The sequence below is a fragment of the Haemaphysalis longicornis genome, unplaced genomic scaffold, assembly GCF_048455015.1.
Source record: "Haemaphysalis longicornis isolate Haplotype H1 unplaced genomic scaffold, Haemaphysalis longicornis Haplotype H1 scaffold_8, whole genome shotgun sequence".
NCBI lineage: Eukaryota > Metazoa > Arthropoda > Arachnida > Ixodida > Ixodidae > Haemaphysalis > Haemaphysalis longicornis.
The window spans coordinates 143,169,208-143,190,082 of NW_027526445.1; the positions used below are offsets into that span (position 1 = coordinate 143,169,208).

A 20,875-nucleotide genomic window follows, 5' to 3' on the forward strand; every position below is an offset into this window, starting at 1 on the left:
AACAAGCGGTCTTAGGAACTTTCCAAAATATCCAAACGCAGATCCAGAGCATAAACGAGTCTCTGAAGCAAACCCATGAAACGCAACAGAAAATATAGGAAACTATGGCAGCAATAGTGACGAGGATATCGGAGCTAGACAAACGAGTCACCGCTAGCGAGGAGAGAGACAAAGTTCGCAAGAAGCCTAAGAACTACCCAAGCAGAGAAGCAAGGATGGAAGAGATGCTCGAAAGTGATGAGTAACAACTCCCAGAAAAAGAGAAACAAAGCAAATCAGGAGCATAGGCTCAAAATTTGGCAATGGAATTGCAGGACCATTAAACAGAAGCGACAAAATTTGTTGCAATTCAGCGAGAAAGAGAAACCGGACATTCTGGCCCTGCAGGAAACCCAAACAAAAACCCTTAACTTCAGAGGTTACGATACCCACATTGCCGAAGGCAAGACCCGCACTGCCATCCTCACCTCGAAGAGCCTAACGACGCAACAGCACCTAATTCAACACAGGATGGAACACACGCTCGTTGAAATAATACCAGCGAAGAAAAATCTACAGAGCCTCTTTCTACTCAACATATACAGTCCACCCGCCGACAACTTGGGAGACTTGAATGGATTCTTTCGTACGGTCCTCAAAGTGACCAAAGGACATAGAATTGTTGTTCTGGGCGATTTTAACGCTCCCCACGTAGCGTGGGGATATTGTAGAACACTAAAGAAAGGAGAGCAAGTCCACAACTTCGCCCAGCAACACCACCTGACCCTTTGGAATGATGTCCAGTGCCCGACAAGAATCGGCAACAGTGTGTCTAGAGACACTACTCCAGACCTGACATTTTCGAGGGGAATTCCCTACATAGAGTGGATGAGGTTGGATGAGACACTGGGAAGTGATCATTATATTATCCAACTAAGCATTGACCACCACCATACCCGGACACTTACCAGGGTGGGGAAGGCACGAATCACGAATTGGAAAGCCTTCAGAGAAGAAGAAGAGGAGGTAGAAGAAGACGATCAGTTATTTGATCTCGAAGACTGGACCAGACGATTGGTTGAAAAGGCCAACAAACACACAAAAGAAATTCAACTTACGACAGATAATTCTAACGCGGATTCCCACCTCTTACACCTTTGGGAGGCTCGACGAAGCCTTACCCGAAGGTGGAAGAAACAAAAATGCAACAAGAAATTGCAACGTCGCATCGCCCTATTAACAAAAGAAGCAGCAGAGTACGCCAATCAATTAGAAAAACAAAATTGGAATCAACTGTGTGATAAACTACAAGGAACCCTGAGCACTCGGGGAACATGGAACATTTTGAGGTCGCTCATTCCATACAATTCGGAGTCAAAGTCCACGACCAGAAAAAACGTGGAGCGACTTATTCACAATTTTCCGGGCACAGAGAAAGACGTCCTCGAAGCGGCAAAGAAGAAATTTTTGGGCGAAACCACGTCAACAGCCGTCACCCACCCGGACTACAATGGAAATCCCAACCCAGAACTTGATCAGCCATTCACGCGGCCAGAACTTGATGCTGCACTGGCCAAGCTCACGAGAAACACCTCCCCGGGAAAAGACAAAATAACAAACAAGATGCTACGCAATACCAGCGAAAAGATGAAGGTTGATCTCTTGGGGAAAATAAACCTGATTTGGGACAGCGGCAGGCTTCCGGCCATGTGGAAACACGCAGATGTCACCATGCTTCCAAAACCCAACAAACCCTTGGGCATATCGAACCTTAGGCCGATATCTCTGACTTCGTGCGCGGGCAAACTAATGGAACACATGGTGCTAGACAGGCTTACATCTCACATGGAAGAACCAGCAGAGGGACGAAAAGGATTCCCTGACACCATGTATGGATTCCGCCCCAACTTGTCCACTCAGGACATCCTCTTACAAATTAAAGAAGAGGTTATCGACAACCTAAGCACCTCACAAACAAGCGCCATCCTCGCCTTGGACGTCAAAGGGGCTTTTGACAACGTGTCGCACGCGGCCATACTTGAAACCCTGAGGACTACCCATTGCGGAGAGAAAGCCTATAATTACATCAGGGATTTCCTCTCGCATCGCACGGCAACCGTGGGACTTGGCAAATTACGGAGCGACAAATTCGACGTCACCGCTAAGGGCACTCCGCAGGGCTCCGTCATCTCGCCATTACTATTCAATTTATCCATGATGCACCTACCTGACCAGCTAAATGCTATCCCAGGTCTCAGGCATGCCATCTACGCCGACGACCTGACCTTTTGGACTACCAAAGGTCCAGCAGGCATACAACAGGACGCCCTGCAGGAAGCCGTTAACTGTACGGAAACCTATCTGAAAAGATGTGGGCTCTCTATTGCACCGGAAAAATCTGAACTTCTCATACTCAAGAAGCGAACAAGAGGTAGACCCCCCGCCGAGACCCCCGACCCAGAAGTGACGTTTCATGGCGCTACCATCCCAAAAGTCGATACACTCCGAGTATTGGGTCTGACGTTTCAAAAAGACGGGGCAGGGGCTGCCACCCTTCAGTAACTACAAAACACTGTCACCCAGTTAACTCATTTAATCAGGCGAGTAACAAGCAAAAAACACGGGTTGAAAGAAGAGGACACAATCAGAATGGTACAGGCCCTGGTAATTAGCAGAATCACCTACGGTACCCCTTACTTGGGGCTCAAAATTGCTGAAATAAAGAAACTGGACATTTTAATTCGTCAAGTCTACAAATTAGCACTGGGACTGCCAGCCAAGACCTCCACAGAGAAACTTTTTCAGTTAGGAATTCACAACACATGGCAAGAACTCACCGAGGCGCATAAAGCCAGCCAAATGGAGCGACTCAAGCTTACCCCGACCGGCCGAGCTACCTTGTACCGCCTCGGTTACGAGCCAAGCGTGGGACCTCAAAACCAAAAACGACGCATCCCCCATGCCTTGAGGGAATACATCATGGTTGAAAACATCCCACGCAACATGCACCCGGTTCACCACAAGGGGCGAAGGGAAGCCAGGGTCAAGGCCTTGCGAAAAGCCTACAGCAAGGACAGCTCAACAAGATACGTCGACGCTGCGAGGTACCCGGCACGAACCAAGTGGGCGTACGCGGTTAGTGTGACAAGCAGTAAAGGAGATGAGTTGTGCTCAGCAACGGTCAACACAGATGACACCGACTCTGCGGAGGAGACAGCTGTCGTGCTTGCCACCACCACAGTACCAGATACCCAAGGCCGGGTGACCGTCATCACCGACTCGCAAGCGGCCTGCCGTAATTTTCAAAAGGGCCGTATCTCAGCGATGGCACTTGATCTACTACATAAGGCTTCAAAAGCACGGAAAACTCCACTGGACATTTATGTCATTTGGACACCAGGTCACGAGTCCTTAGAGGGTAATGAAGCGGCAGATACCGCAGCCCGAGGCCACTCACACCGGGCTTCAACCCTCATAGGCACTCACCACACTGCCGACAACCACCCGTCCATCCCCAAGCGCAGCAGAGACATATTAGAGCACTACAGGTTATCAAGAAGACGATACCCGCCACCCCACCCGAAGCTTACCAAAGAAGAAGCCACACAATTCCGGAGACTGCAGACAAATTCATTTCCGCACGCCACACAGCTGTCCAAAATACACCCCACGCTCTTCAGCTACGACTGCAACTTCTGCTCTGGGACGCCCAACACCCTGTACCACATGGTGTGGGAGTGTAAAGGCGTCACCGAACTACCTGAAGTCATCGCACCGACACAGGAGCAGTGGGAGGTCCTGCTGAGTAGCGATGTCCTGGAAAACCAGCGTGGCCTGGTGACCAGGGCCATTCGAGCTGCAGCTGGCCATGGCATCCCGGACTAGGGACGCCACCCACCATGGATGACCGACAACCATCCCGCGCTCCTTTCTTCCCGTTCAATGGGAGCAATAAACGTTTTTTCCTCCTCCATGTGAGGCGCTATACGTGTTAATAATACAGGGAAACACCCGCGAAATTGGAATCCGACGTCACTCGCATTCGTCACTAGCCTACCACAGATAAGCTCAGATAGCATGAAATTTTGTGAACCGATTCCGAAGTAGGCAACACCCAGATATCCTCCGGGCGTTTCCACCCAGTGCTATTGTAGACGCATACAGTAAAACAACCGATACGATTTGCATCGAAACCCTCCAGTGTCTGAGGCCAAGGCGTAGCACTACAGAGCACGAGGTCGGGTATTAGATTCCGGTCGCGACGGGGCATTTTCTAGTGGGATCGAAAAACCAAAACTGGCTGTGTTTCGTAATTTAAGCGCACGGCCGCCTCGTTGGTGTAAGTATCTAACCATCGAAAACTGCGCGCCACAGCTTCGCGGGTGGAGCCTCGCCGAGTAAAGCACCATTTTGAATTGGCAACACCGATCCACCGCCCACGACCTCAGGAATTATTGCACGTGGTTCAGCCGTACGTATCAGTCGCGAAGTGATATTATATCAGCAAAAAATTGTAGAACACACGCGTACGTTTTTATTAACTCATTTTTTTTTGTTATAACTCATACTAGTTACTTCTTTCTTTCGCTCTTTTTACGACAGGAAACATGCACGGCATGCCTGTCTCGTTTCTTCTCTACGAGATGGCGCCGTACGTCGTGAAGCCCAAAGCTCTGGAATGGGTGCAGCCCTGGTAAGTAACAAAAATACTGATCTTGATGACCAGGAGTGACCTTTATCCCGAAACGATAGCAGGGATTGCTGGTACAGTTCTTTCTGTCATGGTGGCATACAGAGCATCCAAGATTTTGCGCTGCCACAGGCACCATGTCGTAGGTTCGAAACATAAACCATCAATTTATATATCCTCCCTTCCAACTCCCGTAGGGTTATACAGAATTTAGGCTCACTTAGCCTACCCGCCGCGGTGGCTCAATGGCTAAGGCGTTGCGCTGCTGAGCACGAGGTCGCGGGTTCGATTCCCGGCCGCGGCGGCCGCTTTTCTGGTGGAAGCGAAAAGCAAAAACGCCCGTGTGCACGAGATTTCGGCGCACGTTAAAGATCCCCAGGTGGTCAAAATGAATCCGGAGCCCTCCACTACGGCGCGCCTCATCGCCTGCGTTGCGTCGGCGCGTTAAACCTTACAATCAATGAATCACTTAGCCTGCCACTAAAGATGCCAAATCCAAAATAATGCGACGACGAATTTGCACGGGCACAAGTATAGCTTTGTTGACTTACGACACGCGCCTCGAACGGCGAATAGCTGCGCGCACGCGCAGTTTTGTTTTTGGTAATGTGTCTGTCAGAGTCAGCCATATCGCGAAATTGAGACTGCGCACCGCTTATATATGGGGCGTTATCCGGACCGGGTTAACGTTCCGAAAGCAGGACGACACCGCACACGTTTAGCGCCACTTCGTAGTGCAGCCAAACTCTTTGTCCCTGGACTCTCTTCCCACCAACTATGCTTTGGAGCAATGTGTAATACGCTTTACTTCTCATGGTTTGCACGCTGGTTGACTAAACCCTGGAGAGGATCGCATCGGGATTTTCTACCGCTTGTATAAGCGTCGCAGTGAAAAATTCTTCAAGACGAACTTGCTTTCGAAAATGCAAACGTGTTCGAAGGACGTTGCATGGGCATTGGCACCAAAAAGAAATCTTCAAGAGGAAAAGCCACTTATCGCTTGATAGGAGACTACGCGTGATACTTTGCTGTTGTTTGTGACAATTTAACAAGTGTACTTAAACGTCTGCACTTTAAGCATCTTTTGTGTTCCCTTCTTCATTTTTGCAGCGTTCACAAAGAAAACTTCGCTTACATAGCGCTGAGGGACGTTGAGAGCTACGAGAGGTGAGTTCGGGGTTTTAAAGATGATAGTCTTTCTTGGGCTACTTAAACGAATAAATTTTGGTCTGTCTGTCTGTCTGTCTGTCTGTCTGTCTGTCGGTCGGTCGATCGGCCGGTCGTTCTGTGACGTAATTCAGCCACCCGGCCAAAGTGAGTCAGAAGCTGCGCAATAGTTTTATATACTCACAGCCAAATGTAAACGTTTAAGTCCGGTGGCAATGTTGATACTTGTCGAAATTGTTCAACAAAAACAAAGCATTACGCCAATATGAGGCAGAAAATCCATACACAAGCGATATTTTCAGTGTTCCTTTATAAAAAAAATTCATGGGTGCTTGATTTTACTACATCCATTGCATTTATTTTTCCGCCTGCTGCCGCCTGCGCCACTATAACGCCTGGCGGCAGTTTAAGAAATCAGAGGGCAACAGTTACGAAAGGTTCCACTACACTGGTTCCACGTTCCGCTTGGAACGCACGTGGACGTAGGGTGCCTTGATTCACGCGCGTCTCCGCCGTACGGCAGCGCTGGCATCGAGGCACCCGTCCTTCAGCAGGGGATCGCAGTAAATTTATATTGACTCGAGAAAACCTCTTCTAGAGTGTTTACCTTGGGAGAGCGCGATGGAAGCGGAACAGCATGAGAGGTGAACGGGAAAGCGAATGGAGGCATTAGTTGGCAAACTCGACGACACTTGCACCAAAAGGAGCAGATAGGCGGTCAGTTTTTTTTTTTTTTTGCCTTCAATATAGGTGTAAGCGTGCTCGTGATCCCCTGATTAATCGATCCTTTCGTCTTGCTTCGGTTTATATTGCTTGTTTATATTATTTCTCAGTGAGCACACACAGGCTGCTGATGTGTTGTTGTTGCTGCTATATATGGTTCGTGGCTCAGACACGCTACCCGTCATTATACAAGCTGGGCGTCTCGGCGGCGTCTCACCGGAACTGTTTCTAGTTTTGGAACCGGAACCTGAACGGACGTGCGCTCATCAGCGTGCAATGAAAACATAATGATCAACCACTACGGCCAGTTATTAATAATTGTTATGATTGACGTATCAGTCCAGGAAATAGGTAGTTTAAAATCGACATACTGCCGCAGGGCGCACTGACTCCGATGTAGTGTGAGGGAAAGGTAGTTTCGAGTTTGTTCCCAAAAATAAGGTATACCTAATGAAGTAATTAGGTTTAACTAGGTGCTACTATTACCATTGCTGTTATTGTTGTCTTTATTGCTAGTACCATTTTTAGTGCCACTCTAAATGTGAGAAAATAGAAAAGTGTCAGAAATGTGAAAATGTTTTTAGAAAAGTCACAGTGCTGAAACCGGAAGCAGAAACTTCACGCGGACTGTTTCGTAAAGAGAACCCTCCTTGTCTTCTTGCGACAACGAAGGAAGCGCTAAGAGGTGGGTTCCAAACGGAACTAGAAGCAAAAAAAAAGCTTCCAAACCATACCTATATACCTGCTCTCACAGAAATATTGAAGACTTCGGGGATCTTTTTTTCAGGTGGGTGAAATCCACCTAAACAGAATTACAGAAATAAGCAAAAATTTGTGACTGGGCCTAAATGAAACGCAGTCAAAGCCATTATATGTTCTACATGGCAGCTGGGAGACGTTAGCTGTGTTGCGTTTAGGCTGGCTAACAGAACTGTCGCTTGTTTCTGAAATTGGGTTCAGGCGGATTTCACTCATTTACAAAAAAAAAGCTGCTCATTTGCCACCCTGAAAATGTTCTAACCAGATAACGTACTTATCGGACAACTCATGCATGTGGTTTAGTCACATATATTACATCGCCCACCACTGCGCCCGGAAACGCCATGTTTAGTGCCGTGTACATACACAGATAGAACGGGTGTTTGGGATTATAACCAATCAGAGGTCAATGAATTTATGTTGCTGATGGAGTAAACGAAACGTCAAGCGCATACTCCGTGGGCAATGCGAGTATTTGCCACGCCATGGGAATGCTGGTGCAACGTTCTAGCTGAAAAATAAAATTCAATTGAATTGAATTCTTTTCGATATAATTGACGCATGAAGGATTACTTCTTCAAAAGTCCGCGGTGAGTACAGGACTGATAACCGAAGACCCGTAGTGTTTGAAGCAAGCATCATCACCTTTGTTATAACGCGTCGGAAATAAACGCATGTGCGGTCGTAGCCATGGCCACCGCCAGCTATGTTAATTCACCTCCATTTAGCGCCTCCTGTACACGCAGGTACTTCATCGACCGTGTGGGCATACCGGTGTACGACATGTCGGACGTGGACAGGCTGGGCATCAGGAACGTCGTACAGAGAATATTGAACAAGATCAACCCAACGTGAGTTTTGCGTGTCTTCGTCGTACTGTTCTTCACCATACTGTGCATGTGGCAATCGCTTTCTTCATCGTACGGCACATGTGCGCGGCTATACGTCCTCTCCGGATATGGGGATTAAGGTTGTAAAAATGCCTTCGGTTTCTATGGTGGTCTATGGTGGTCTAAATGTATGAATTATTTGTTATCGAGTCGGAGGGAGAAGGCTTCGATATTTTTGCCTACTAGCGTGTATCAGTAAACCATATGTGAAAAGTTAGTTTTGTCTAGACTTTAGACGGTAGGTGCACGTGTCTAGCACTGCGTATACCGGGGGATGCGTTCAGAGGAGTTGGCCGCCGACACCATGTGTACTTTCGCTGCACTTTCTAACGAACTGATCCTCCATGAGTTTACCTGATTAACAAGTGCGTTTTATACACTGGTTGATCTTATGAACCGGTGTGGCTTATATACGTTTTCTTTTTTGAAAAACTGCTGTTTTGAGGGGGGTGCAACTTATACAAAAGTGCGACTCATAGACGGGAAATTACGGTACTTGCATAGCTTCCACTGCGTTGCACTCTTTCTCGTGTTGCCCGCACCTGTGCTTGGCGCCGGCTCTCCCTTCGATAGGATACGCCCCCTCCACATCGCTGCGTCCGCGTTACCACACCTCGTCCCGTGAAAGCCCCGACCAAAAACAGCTTCGCTGTTAAAATAGCCTCACCCATTCCTTGCCGTGGGAATTGGTAACCGAGCTTGCTTGAGCAAGGGTTTGGTTGCACAAGTAGGCCAGATTCCAACTGCTTTCCTTCCCATACTTTAAACCCTGTAGTGCCCAACCAATGAAAACAATAAAAATTCTAATGCTTTGTTACATTGTAGTTTGTGACGGAAACAATGAAAAAACGCGAAGAAATTTTTTTTTCTTCTCTCAGCGTTTCAAAATTACATATCATAAGCACATAAAAAGTAAACATTTGTATACCTACATAGATAACGTAGGTATATAATGTAGCATATACCAATTTACATGTAGGTATATGTATACCTACATATAAAGTGGGCATATAATGTATCATCCACCCGGTAGAAAAAGTATATCATACACCCATTGAATGTAGGTGCAGACCCACCAGGAGCGCTTACCACGGAGGAATCCATCTTGAAAACTGCATTTAGGACTCAATGTGGCAAGTTATCGAGCTATATATTTTTGAAAAACGCTTAGGAGGTATCAGAAATGATACTAGTGGGCATTTCTTGGCGGTCGAAAAGCCCAGGGGCGAGCAGTAAAATCCGAAAGATGGCGTATCTGATATGATACATTGGGTATTACAGGGTTAACTTAATGCCGCTGGAGTTGTGTGCTGGGAGCCCTGTAATTTTATTCACATTGCATGCGCGTCATCTCCACTTTGCTCATTTTTTTATAATTTTCTTCGGTATCTTCCACAGAGGCACAAAATCCCTGCACGTCAGCTACGACATCGACTCCTTGGACAAGTTGGTGGCGCCCAGCACAGGGACGCCCGGTAATAATGTCCGCAATCTTGTCCGTAGAAATTTGGGCTTGTTGGCACATAACTTTCAAACAATCTTGTCCGTTTGCACACTTGATATTTCGTTCCTCCACTAGAAGGAGCGTGTGCCATATTATGGGCCATTTTACCTCGGTTTCGTCATTGATATGCACAGGTAGGCACAAGCACAGAAGGTACCGCTGCCTTCTGAGAGGTATTCGTGGCGTTTTACACCCATCGTAATCAGATTAGCGTAGTCGTGCTTTTTTCATTATATTCCTCAGTGGCGTCACGCTCAAAAGTGGGCCAAATTGTTCCCAAAAATGCACTAAAAAACAACAGTATCTCGCTTTTCTTTTCCTTTGTCATTTTCAGGCACCGTGGAAAAGTCTGAAACCACGTATTTTTCAACGCAAATCAACGATACGTCAAGGCTGACCTGAAAAAAAAAAAAAAAAGACGCACTGCACCTTTTTAAATCATTCTTTCCGTATTGTCTGCCTAAAAGACTACGAGAAGCAAAATATGACAGCTTAAATATGCCCTATCACGACTCAAGCGACCAGCAAAACTCGGTGATTTTCAAACGGAAATTTATAAGAGCGTGGCCAATGCAGCCGACGAACGGGCAGCTGGAGCGGCCGGCCGGCCGGCTTGTCATTTCCGCTTCTAGTTGTTTCCGCGATACTTTGGCAGGTGCAGCGTAGTCTGCGCCTACGATCCCTAGTAACGCGACGGAGCTATTTTAAACGCTTCTAGCTGAATGACAATGCATTTCACAGGGCTCGCAGTCATGTCACAGTTGGTTTGGTGGTACGTATTGTTCGTTCAAAATAAATTTGCCCGAAGTAAAATCTGTGTGGAGTTGGCCTTTCAACAAAAAAGGAAAGCAAAGTGAAGGAAACCCCGTAAAAGCAAAAGACAGACGTACGTCAAAGCCAGTAAAGCTAAATTTCACTGTGCCTTTACATAGCTTGGCTAGCGACCGCACTTCCAAATATATAAGTTTAAGTTGCGGTTTCTTTTTTCTGAAGTTACAGGAGAAAAGAGAGTTGGAGAGGGAGGGGACGCGGGTGCAACTTATACAAATGTGGTAATTACTGACATGGTTTTGCAAATGAACAGCTGTTAACTATGAGGCAGTGCAACCTATGTAATGCTACAACTTATACACTAGGAATACGGTTTATCGTCAAACAAATTTCATTTATGCTGAAATAGCCGATGCTGAAATAGCGGGATAGTGTACATGCGAGTCCGAAATTACTTTTGGAAACTATATAATGGTGTTATTTAGCACAAACGTGCTTTTTGAGCTTGAATACCTCCTTGAGTGTGTTTCGTTTTTTTTTGTTTTCGTTTTTTTTTTCGTCGGCAGTGAGCGCAAGGATCTACGTATTGCCAACCGCTTGAAAATTTGGGGAAACTTTTCAAGCTTGACTACCACACCAATCATGTTCAATAAAGTGTATACGAGGGAACGTGACCTTTTTCTATGCGGTATCTCGATGACACGGGTTTGAGCAAGCTTACCACCGCCTGCGCTGTTCTCGTTGTCGAGTACTCGGTATTGCAAATAAGGGCGAGATCCATAAGCTGATATGCAGAATCATTGTAGAAGTAAGTTACAACTAAATGAGCCCTACCAAATGTCATATCTCCTCCTTTTTGTCGTTTTAATTCTTACAGTTATGGGAGGACTCAGCCTGCGGGAAGGATTGATCATTGCTGAAGAAGTGAGCAACTCAGGTGAGATGGTGGGCTGTTGTCAAGCGTGGAGTTCATTCATTTTTTGAGGCAGCAATGGCTCATCGCGGTTGTACAGAGGCTAATGGAATCTTTGGCTTGCAAGGAGGTCGCGAGTTGTATAGTCTGCTCTTACAACCACTGCATTCCCTTAGGAAACACCTGGAGAGCTATAAATCTGTAAAACGCTATAACGGGGCTTTTCATATGGCACCTGGCTCTTCAGGCATTTAAACCCTAGAATTTTATTTTGTTGCATTTTAGTAACTTCAGGTTTACTTCCATGGAGCGTCAGAAACAAGAGTTTAAACTGGGAGTGCACTGTCCCTGATTAACAATCAATTCTTTTTGGACGTGCTTTGCCACCCTTGCGAAAAAGGTAGATTGCACTGAATAAATTAAAGTGGTACGCCCAAATATAATATACAGTTATACCTGGATGTAACAACCTCTATATACGAATTCCTGGATTTAAGGAATTTTTTCATTTCCTCACTGCCACCCCCATTGAAGCCCATGTGCTTGCGACCTGTATGTAACGAAGGCGTTGCGATGGTTAGGCTTGAGGTAACGTATTCACTACGTTGGGGAATCATTCTTTTTTGCCATTTTTCTTAAGAATAGGCTAGAGAAATGCAGTAATTTGGCGAATTTCGCCCGCTCCGCGAACTACTGTGCGTTTCCACGTGTGAGTGCGGTGTCGGTTAGGTAGTTGCGCGTCGCCGCTGCTACCTGTAGTGTCGGTTCTGCTGCCAGAAAACGAAAATTTTTGTCTTGTCAAGACAAACTCGAAGTTTTAAGTGCCGTCTTCGCCGGCGAGAAAGAAGAACGTCGCCGCCCGGTAAAGTATACCAGCTAGCAAGCTCTTAACAATTTTGAGTACGGAAAAGAGCTTAAAGTTCGCAGAAACTAAAGGCACCTTTTCAGCATACGTTTTCAGAAGTCAAAAGGGATACTTGAGTTACGTTTGCGCATATGTACGGTGGTAAGTGGCCTTGATCTTTTGGAGTTACACGTAGTGACTGAGCTCGTGAGAAAGCAGCAGGCACAGATCACGCAGTGTTTGACTGTGAAATAAATCCTTGAATGCTGAGTTCACCGTCACTGATGTCTAGCCGTCTGGTTTCGTGTATTCTCCATTCGCGCAAGCATTAACTCGAAACCTGCATGTAACGAAAACCTTGATGTAACAAAAAATTGCGAGTTTTTTTGTTAACTTCGTTATATCCAGGTTTAACTGTGTTTATAAATGGCGTAGTGATGTAATGGCGACGTTGCGCGGTCATTAGACGCGAAGACTCCGCTAAACCTTTCTTAAAGGAGCCATGAAGACAAAATACAAGTTGGGTTTATTAGAAAGACTGCTTAGTCCCGATAACAATGATACCAATATCACCGCAATCTTCGAACAAATAACGGAGATATAAAAGAAAACGTGTGAAGCAGTCGCGACCCCCTAGCCAATTTCCCGCAACTTTTCTATGACCTCACGGAACCTTTTTTGTGCGATTGACGGCCGCCTAACTGACCTGTCGCGACGACACATGACTGGACATCTGTAATGGGGCCTCAAGTTCCATTTCACCGCATCACTTGAAGGCTAACGTGCAGTTAACGCACTAAAAATTATATTTTATTGTTGGCCCGTAATACGTCATTCTTGCTCATAACACATCACAGTGGCGCAAAATTTGAAAGTTTTTAAATACTCCTTGCTTTTTTTCGCTAAAAAACATCTTTTGTGGCTTTAATGGAGCTGAGTGAAATACTGAAGCCTAGTTCTTTCAAATTAAACGAAGTTATATTTTCTCTTCATGGCTCCTTTAAAGATGGAATGGGTAACAATTGGAGCATACTACATTTAGCTTGTTTGTTCTTGTGTATGTAGGCAGCGTTTTGATAACCAAACATGTAAGAGTTTTCGCAACCAGGTTGTTTTCGAAACTCTGATTTGTGTTCAGGCAGCGCGTGGAGAAGTTATGTCGAAGCGAGCAGACAGCGCGATTCAAGTGCAAAATTTCTTCGCATAGAGGCTGACTACAAATCAGCGTTCGTCGGCTGCCTTGTTTTTGTCCATTGCAAAGAACACATCTACTTAACATTGTAAAAGCACAGACGACGTCATCCAGTTGTCATTATGCATATTAGTTTACACAGTGACCACCAACGTTGAGAAGATTATTTAAAGCAACACCGGCGTCCTGCCGGTGATGACATACGGAGCGGAAACTTGGCAACTTACTAAACAATTAGAAAGGAAGCTTAGGTACGCTCAACGTGCCATGGAGCGAATAAGGTTAGGAGTAACGCTTAGGGACAGAAAACGAGCTACCTGGATTAGGGAACAAACTCGGATATGATATCATAGTTCAGGTTAAGAAAAAGAAATGGACTTGGACTGGTCATGTGGTACGACGAACGGACAATAGGTGGACCATAAGGACAACAATGGACACCCGCCTGACGGGACTAGAAGAAGAGGAAGGCCATTAACTCGATGGAGAGATGAAAACAGAAAATTCGGAGGCAAGGAATGGACTTCGGCATTGGGCAGCAAAGGACAGAAGCGGGTGGAGGTCAATGGGGAGGCCATCGCCCTGCAGTGAATCTAAATAGGCTGTTGATGATGGTGATGAATAATAAAGCCGTACATGTGGGTGTCACAGTTAAGCAGCAGGAACCGTTCTCTCACCTGTCCTCGCAACAAGCATCAAAAAGGCCGTAGTTTACTTCAACGTATCTGGAATACGTAACCGTAGTAGAGGGATTGCTTCCAGCGCGCAAGCTACAGCGCGACGGGAAAAATTAAAGCCTCCCTCGAATATACTGTCTTGTGTTCCGTCTGAAAAAAGGTTACCCACTGAAAGACAGTAAAGACGCCTGCCAAGTGCTTTAATCGTAACTATGCTGGTAACCTGCAGTCGAGAACTACAGTACAGCAAAATAGGAACAAGTGCATACTACGTTTGCCACGACGTCATTTCTGTTTCCCCTTGCTGATTCTTACAAAAGGCACGACAAAATGAATAGCATCATCTATTTTTTTAATGCCTAAGACTACCCGTGTTGACTCAACGGGGAAACCAGTCTGCCCGTCTGTAATGCTTCATGTGTAGCACTGTCACCACACAAGGAAAGGCTTATTGGATAACACGAGGCCCTCGGTCCTTCACACTTCGAAATGACACTTGTAATGGTACCGAAAAGACGTATTTCCAGCAGTTTCCTTGTGTTTGTAGCTACGCCAATATTAGAGTACTCGTCGTGAACCGCTTCATAGGGATAGAATATAATGGAGGTATTATAATAAGGCCCTACGGGCTTCAGTTTTTCCTATAGGGCTATTTCGATTTCCTCTACAATGAACATCTTCCAATAGAAGAGTTCTTCTATTGTAGTGAAGCCCATTTTAAGGCGGCTCGGTATATAGCGGCTCCTTAGATGGGTTCTGATGGAGGTATGTCAAAAATGCCCTAGGGCTTCCTGCTTTCGTACGAGGTTTCTTACATGTCAACGGAAAAATGTCTTCCTAGCAATACATGGTTTTGTAGCAGCGACTCTTACATTAAATAGGCTTGCTGGAAAGTGCAAGCATTATTTTTTTTTCACTGGGCAATTCTGCACATGTTTTGGAATCTCTCCGAGTCACTGTGGACCCGACCATTGCCGTTGCGTCGCAGGTCAGCTCAGGGTGTTGGATCTGGCCGAGGTGAACCTGCGACTGGGCTCCAAGGAGGACGCCGCGCGGACCCTGGATTGTAGCATGAAGGTGGTGGATGCCTTCTTCGGCAGCCAGCGAAGGGGGAACTTACCAGTCCACTTGGACCGCAAGATCGTCGAGGTGCGCGACGGCTCCCAACTGGACAGCTAGAACAGCACGGAGGCTGTCTAGCTGTACCAAAACTTATCGCAATCTTTACGTGAATGTAGGAGCCACACAACGGGACATAAATTTCCACTTATTCAAGGTACAAGAACATTCTACCAACGAGGTTCGGAGAGTTAGACGGGGGAACTCTCGGTCACTTGCCGACATTTTCCGCCGTCAGTTTCCGCGTGCGAGGGAGTGAGCATTTTATTTAGGCAACGTTACACGAGATTATTAATAAAAAATACAGTGACGGGCTATTTAAACAGCCGTGCCCACCAATTTGTTTGTCGTGTCTTCATAGCCCTCAATCCTTTGTCATCAAATGATAGTTTGAAATGATCGGTACGCAGTCACATCGTCAGTATCATGTTGAACGACGTAAGAGTTATAAATATGGGGTGCCCAATCTCATGTCGTAGTGCACAGCATTCACGCAATCACGTTTTGAAGGAGTTTTTTTGTTATATAATATGCGTGTCGTGTCTAAACACCGAAGGATTTCGGCACTTGTTTTTTTTTTTGCGTTTTAGGCAGCGATTTTCTTCCTCCAGAATGCCCTAGTAAAAACGGTGCTGTTGCTAACTGCACAAAGCTGAGATAGACGGTGGTAGAATCACGGGTTTTGGAACGAATCCTCTTGGTTCAAGCCCTAGCAATGCCTTTTTTTTTTCTTTTTAAGATCCCTTATTTTATCGCAAAATGTTTTCTTGGCTCAATTCTGCGCATACCGCACAGCACTACAAGTTGTGTAGGAAACAGTATCCTCCCGCCCATCTGCCACTCACCAAAGCACAGGAGAATGAGCTCCGGCTGTTTCGAAAAAACACCTTCCCCCACGTGCCTATACTTCACGCCACCGATCCCACCCTCTACCGCCCCACCTGGCCGCACTGCAGCGAGATCTGTACCCTCTACCACATGGAGTAAGCCTTCCAAACTAATCCGAAAGTTCGCCCAATCCCCAACCCTTCCCATGAATAGAATTTGTATGTTAGTGTTTATTGGCGCGAGGGTATCTACGACCAAAGAGCACCAAGACTATTAGGTGCTCCTTCAATGTCAGGTTCGTGCTTAAAATATGTAGGAGATGAGTATGGTACGGCCTAAAAAAGCTGTTTATATACAGCGCCTGGAGCCGCAGACCGTGCTGCGTTAGCGGGGCTACCTATGCGCACAAAAGAATTATCACGACATCAAGGATAAGAGGGCCTGAGGTCGCACCCTGTAAGATGCTAGTTTTAATAAATTGATATCTGCAAGACAAGTTAACAAACACTTGTAAGTGAACATTCGTTAATCTCCTAAGAATATATATGGGGGTAGTGGAATGTTGTATGTGTTAATTTTAGGTAAGTGTCGTTTTCTGGCATTGTTAAAGAATGTACACTCACTAAACACGTGCTGAATGGAGAGCCGTTCCCCACACTTGTCACAAACTGGTGGGTGGGAGTGTACTGTACAAAAGATATGCGTGTGTGGCGTGCGTGTGGCCTATTTGCAGGGTGTCGAACCGGAATTTTTTCGGGTTCGGTTCGGGTTCGGGTTCCAGCCTTTCGGGTTCGGTTCGGGTTCAGTTCCAGAGCACCATTCCGTTCCGGTTCGAACCGGTTCGAACCCGTTGGAACCGGTTCAAACGGGTTCAAACGGGTTCGAAGAAAAAAAAAGTAGGCGTCTTTTTTATGTTAATTTTTCGTGCTCGTTTTTCGTTTCCTTATGAAATCGGCATAACAACAAATTCATAATGAAGGTTTCTTTGCCCAAATATTTTGTCTTCGCCAAACTAAAGCGACCCTGCAACACGTTTTTCAACTTTTGTCTAAATCTTGAGTGCTTGCAGAAAGTAGTCAACCAACGCATTATACTATGGGGTCGCAATGTGCCTCAGCCAAAAATTACTGTTCTCTCCTCGTCAGATAACATAGAAACTTGCTCAAAATATTTTTCTCTCCTTCCCGGCCTTCGCGTTCTTCGACCTCTCAATGACGTCATTACAGAGGTGTAGCGGCTGTTTGCCGGCTTTCCTTAAGTTGCAGAAGAGAACGCATTTGATAGCCATCTAAAAAAAGCCACAAAAGCGAAGCACAAACGGAAGGTGTATCCACAGCGACGAGCAAATCACGCACTGTTGCTCTGTTCTGGCAATAGCTATAGTTTTCGCAGTTCTTCCAGATGCGAAGAAGATTGAAAGCGTTTTTGAAAGTGTTTATTTATTTATTTACTGCTTTTTATTTATTTATTTGTTTATTTATTTACCTAGTTATATTTATTTATTTATTTATTTACTGTTGGGTTTAACGCGCCGTCGCAACGCCGACGACAAGGCGCGCCATAGTGGAGGGCTTCGGATTAATTTTGATCACCTGGGGATCTTTACGCGCCACGAAATTTCGGACACACGGACGTTTTCGCTTTTTGCTTCCATCAGAAAAGCGGCCGCCGCGACCGGGAATCTAAACCGCGTCTGTGTGCTCATCAGCGCCGTACGCCGTAGCCACTGAGCCACCGCGGCCAGTTTATCTGAGGTCTAAACACCGTAGAGCGCAGTAGGCAAGACAAGGGACGAAGAGGGACACGGACGTCCCTTGTCTTGCCTACTGCGCTCTACGGTGTTTAGATGGAGTACCAACTAGCTCGTACCCCTACGTTGTTAAATTATCTGAGGTGTTGAAGAGCTCCTTTAACTGTACCCGCAAAATGTTTTCTATTGTAGTGTGACGAGTATGTGGTGCCGACTGCCAAGCGTGGCAGGTGGTATTTAGAAAAATTTTCTACTGCTCATCTTTTATCTGCTAACAGAGCTGTTAGAAAGAAAGAATGGCTCTAAAGACTCATTGGACGGCTGGTATAGGACGACATTGGATAGGGAACCACTGGAGATAGGAACTTGCTAATGGCCCTTCAGCGACTGCTGACAGCGATTGGGCTCTAGGAAAGATGATAGACAAGTGAAGTCACAAGCAGCAGTAATGATCACTTGTAGAGAGAGACAGAGAGAAAATGAAGTTTAATTCAATCGAGGCAATGTTTAAGAGAGGCGTCCTCATTCGAGGGGCCGAATCGACAGCCGTTTCCATCAAGAACAACTGATCTTCCAGGGCGCAGCTGGCCATGGCTGTCTCCCAATTCTCTATGGAAAGGTGAAGGTTGGATGGATCTACGGCACACTAGTCGCAGCCGCCTACTTTGTGTATGAGGTTCCCAGGCTCTCCACAGAATCAACGCAATGGAGAGAGTTGTGTCCCGTCAAAGAGGTGAAGTGTGGCGTTGTGTGGGAAGGTGTATACCCACAGGGTGCGGAGTAATGTTTCCTGGTTAATCGATAGCGATTTGTGCGGGGAGGAGTACGTTCTATGGAAGAGGCCAGAGTGCTGAGTAACTTCTTGGTCTGTGACTGCAGGATGCATGCACTCGGGTCGGGCTTCATCAGCGCCGGCTAAGCGAGTCAAATCTCGAACCACGAGGTTGGTGATCTTGTTTGCCATGGATGCCAGTATGAGCTGGCGCCCATACAATCGTGACTGGTCTCGTTGGTGGTCTCTGGTTGAACATCGGAAGTGTTGTAACATGCAATCGACCGTTGGAAAAGTTGGGCCACGCCTGCTAAGGGTCTGTTATGAGAGTTTTGGCGCCGCTTTGGCTAAGCGCATGTGCTATCGCCGCTTCCTCAGCTTAGAGGGGGCTGTGTTCGGCGGTTGAGATGCTACACCTGTGGGAGGCTGCAGAACGGTAACACAAAGAGAAGGCACTGAAGAATGCTATCGGGCGGCTCTTGCATCAAACCAGTTGATCGTCCCTCCCTTTTTTTCTTGCAGTTTAGTTTCTTTCCAACTGTCTCCCCTCATATATACACACGTTTTGAAAACTCTTTGATGAATATACAATATGCATTAGGCAATTAGTTATTAGCTTTAGTCCGAAATGTCAATTTTAATACAGCAACAACATAATTTTATTTATTTGTAATATACTGCCAGCCACCTGTTGGCAGCCAAGGCAGGAGTGGTTACATATTGATACATTCAGCACTGTGGTGCAGCGGAGAACTCGCAATACGGGCATAAAGAAAGACCTTTTATAGCATTCAGGCGGTCTTCACATAACTTTGCGGCTACTTTGTGCGTGACAAAATTTCCTGATTGGTCGAGAAGGAGAACGCTGCAAAATTTCCAAATGCCAAGGACCCCAAAGATATCATGTTTGGTTCGACCGTCGAATCCGCCTTAACTGACCCGCTAATTCTTTTAATCAAAATTAATCAACACACCAGTCCCAATAATTCACATTAGCTCATTCACTCACCTAACTAATTTCAACTTCAACTTCAACTTTATTGAGCATTTCGTACATAGAAATGCGAGGACAAACACAAAAAGCTGCAAAACTGCAGCTTGACGAGGTGTTTGCACCTAACGGTTGGCGTGGCAGAGCAGAAACAGGAGTTCAAAGCATACGAACAGGAAATAATCCCAAGAAAATAAATCTCGCCTTAACATGTCGATATTACATACAAACATAAAAGAAAGCATTAAAACGCACTATAGCTCACAGTTTGTAAAAGATACTTATTAAATGATATACATACACGCATATAGGCACTCATAGGTACATACATACATATAAAGGTTACAAACCAAAACAGGGTACACAGGTACATAAAAAGAGAAATATTGGATATGTACGGAACCTGTGTAGACACAAAAAAAGCAAAAGACAAAACTTGAAGAAGAAGTCATGTTATATACAGGTATGCATACACTCATCAAAATCTGCACTACAGAAGTATCCACATAAATAAATACACACAATATTGGCAAAAATCAGTGTACGGTACTTTTTAGATGCTAAAGTTTGCAGGGAATGAAGACAATGCCAATAAAACGCTTGAAAAATATTACAAGTAATTTTGGCTAAACCAGGGTTGCCACGAGAGACAACGCTTAATAGATCGTCAGTTAAAAATGTTCTATAATCAGCAGTAAACGTTTCCTTAAGTCTCACTTAGAAATTGTATTTATAGCTATGCCACTCTCGGCTAGGTTATTTAAAAGGCGGGAAGTTCGGGATTGCAACCATTCATTGTCATAATTCGTTCTTGAAAACTGCACGAAGCATGTACTCCTTCCCCTAATTTCGTACGGTACGTCCAACGGTTTTCTTAAACTACATAGACTTAGATACGCTGCGCCGTTGTTTTGCAAGGTATTTTTATACTTTGTTAGAAGATTAAAGTTGTAGATACAGTGGACAGGAAGCAAATTATACTGCAGAAATAGCTCGTTGGTGTGAGAGTCATATGGTACAGTTGCGATATGTCGAATGGCCTTTTTCTGAAATAAATGCAGCTTATTAATATTTTTTGCGGAACTGGTTAACCATACGAGGCTGCAGTAATTGATGTGAGCTGTCAATATAGCATGATAAAGAATAAGTTTAATATTTGATGTAACCACAGGCCGTAACCTACAAAGCACCCCACACGCTCGAGATAAATTAGTGCAGACGTGACAGACATGGGCATCTCATTTTAAATGTTCTTAAAAAACAATGCCTAAAGTTTTTATTTCACTAACTATACAAATCTCCGATG

At 45.6% G+C, this 20,875-nt stretch overlaps 1 protein-coding gene across 1 annotated transcript in view; it reads left to right on the top strand.

Annotated features, from left to right (window-relative positions):
• Positions 1–15,567, top strand: part of Arg (arginase) — a 39,240-nt gene extending 23,673 nt beyond the window's left edge. The window contains exons 5-10 of the mRNA XM_077680303.1: positions 4,582–4,672; positions 5,780–5,836; positions 8,065–8,169; positions 9,607–9,683; positions 11,361–11,420; positions 15,098–15,567. Of these exons, the coding sequence (XP_077536429.1) occupies positions 4,582–4,672; positions 5,780–5,836; positions 8,065–8,169; positions 9,607–9,683; positions 11,361–11,420; positions 15,098–15,288 (581 nt within the window). The 3' untranslated portion in view covers positions 15,289–15,567. The remainder of the gene's footprint in view (positions 1–4,581; positions 4,673–5,779; positions 5,837–8,064; positions 8,170–9,606; positions 9,684–11,360; positions 11,421–15,097) is intronic.
• The last annotated feature ends 5,308 nt before the right edge of the window (positions 15,568–20,875 follow it).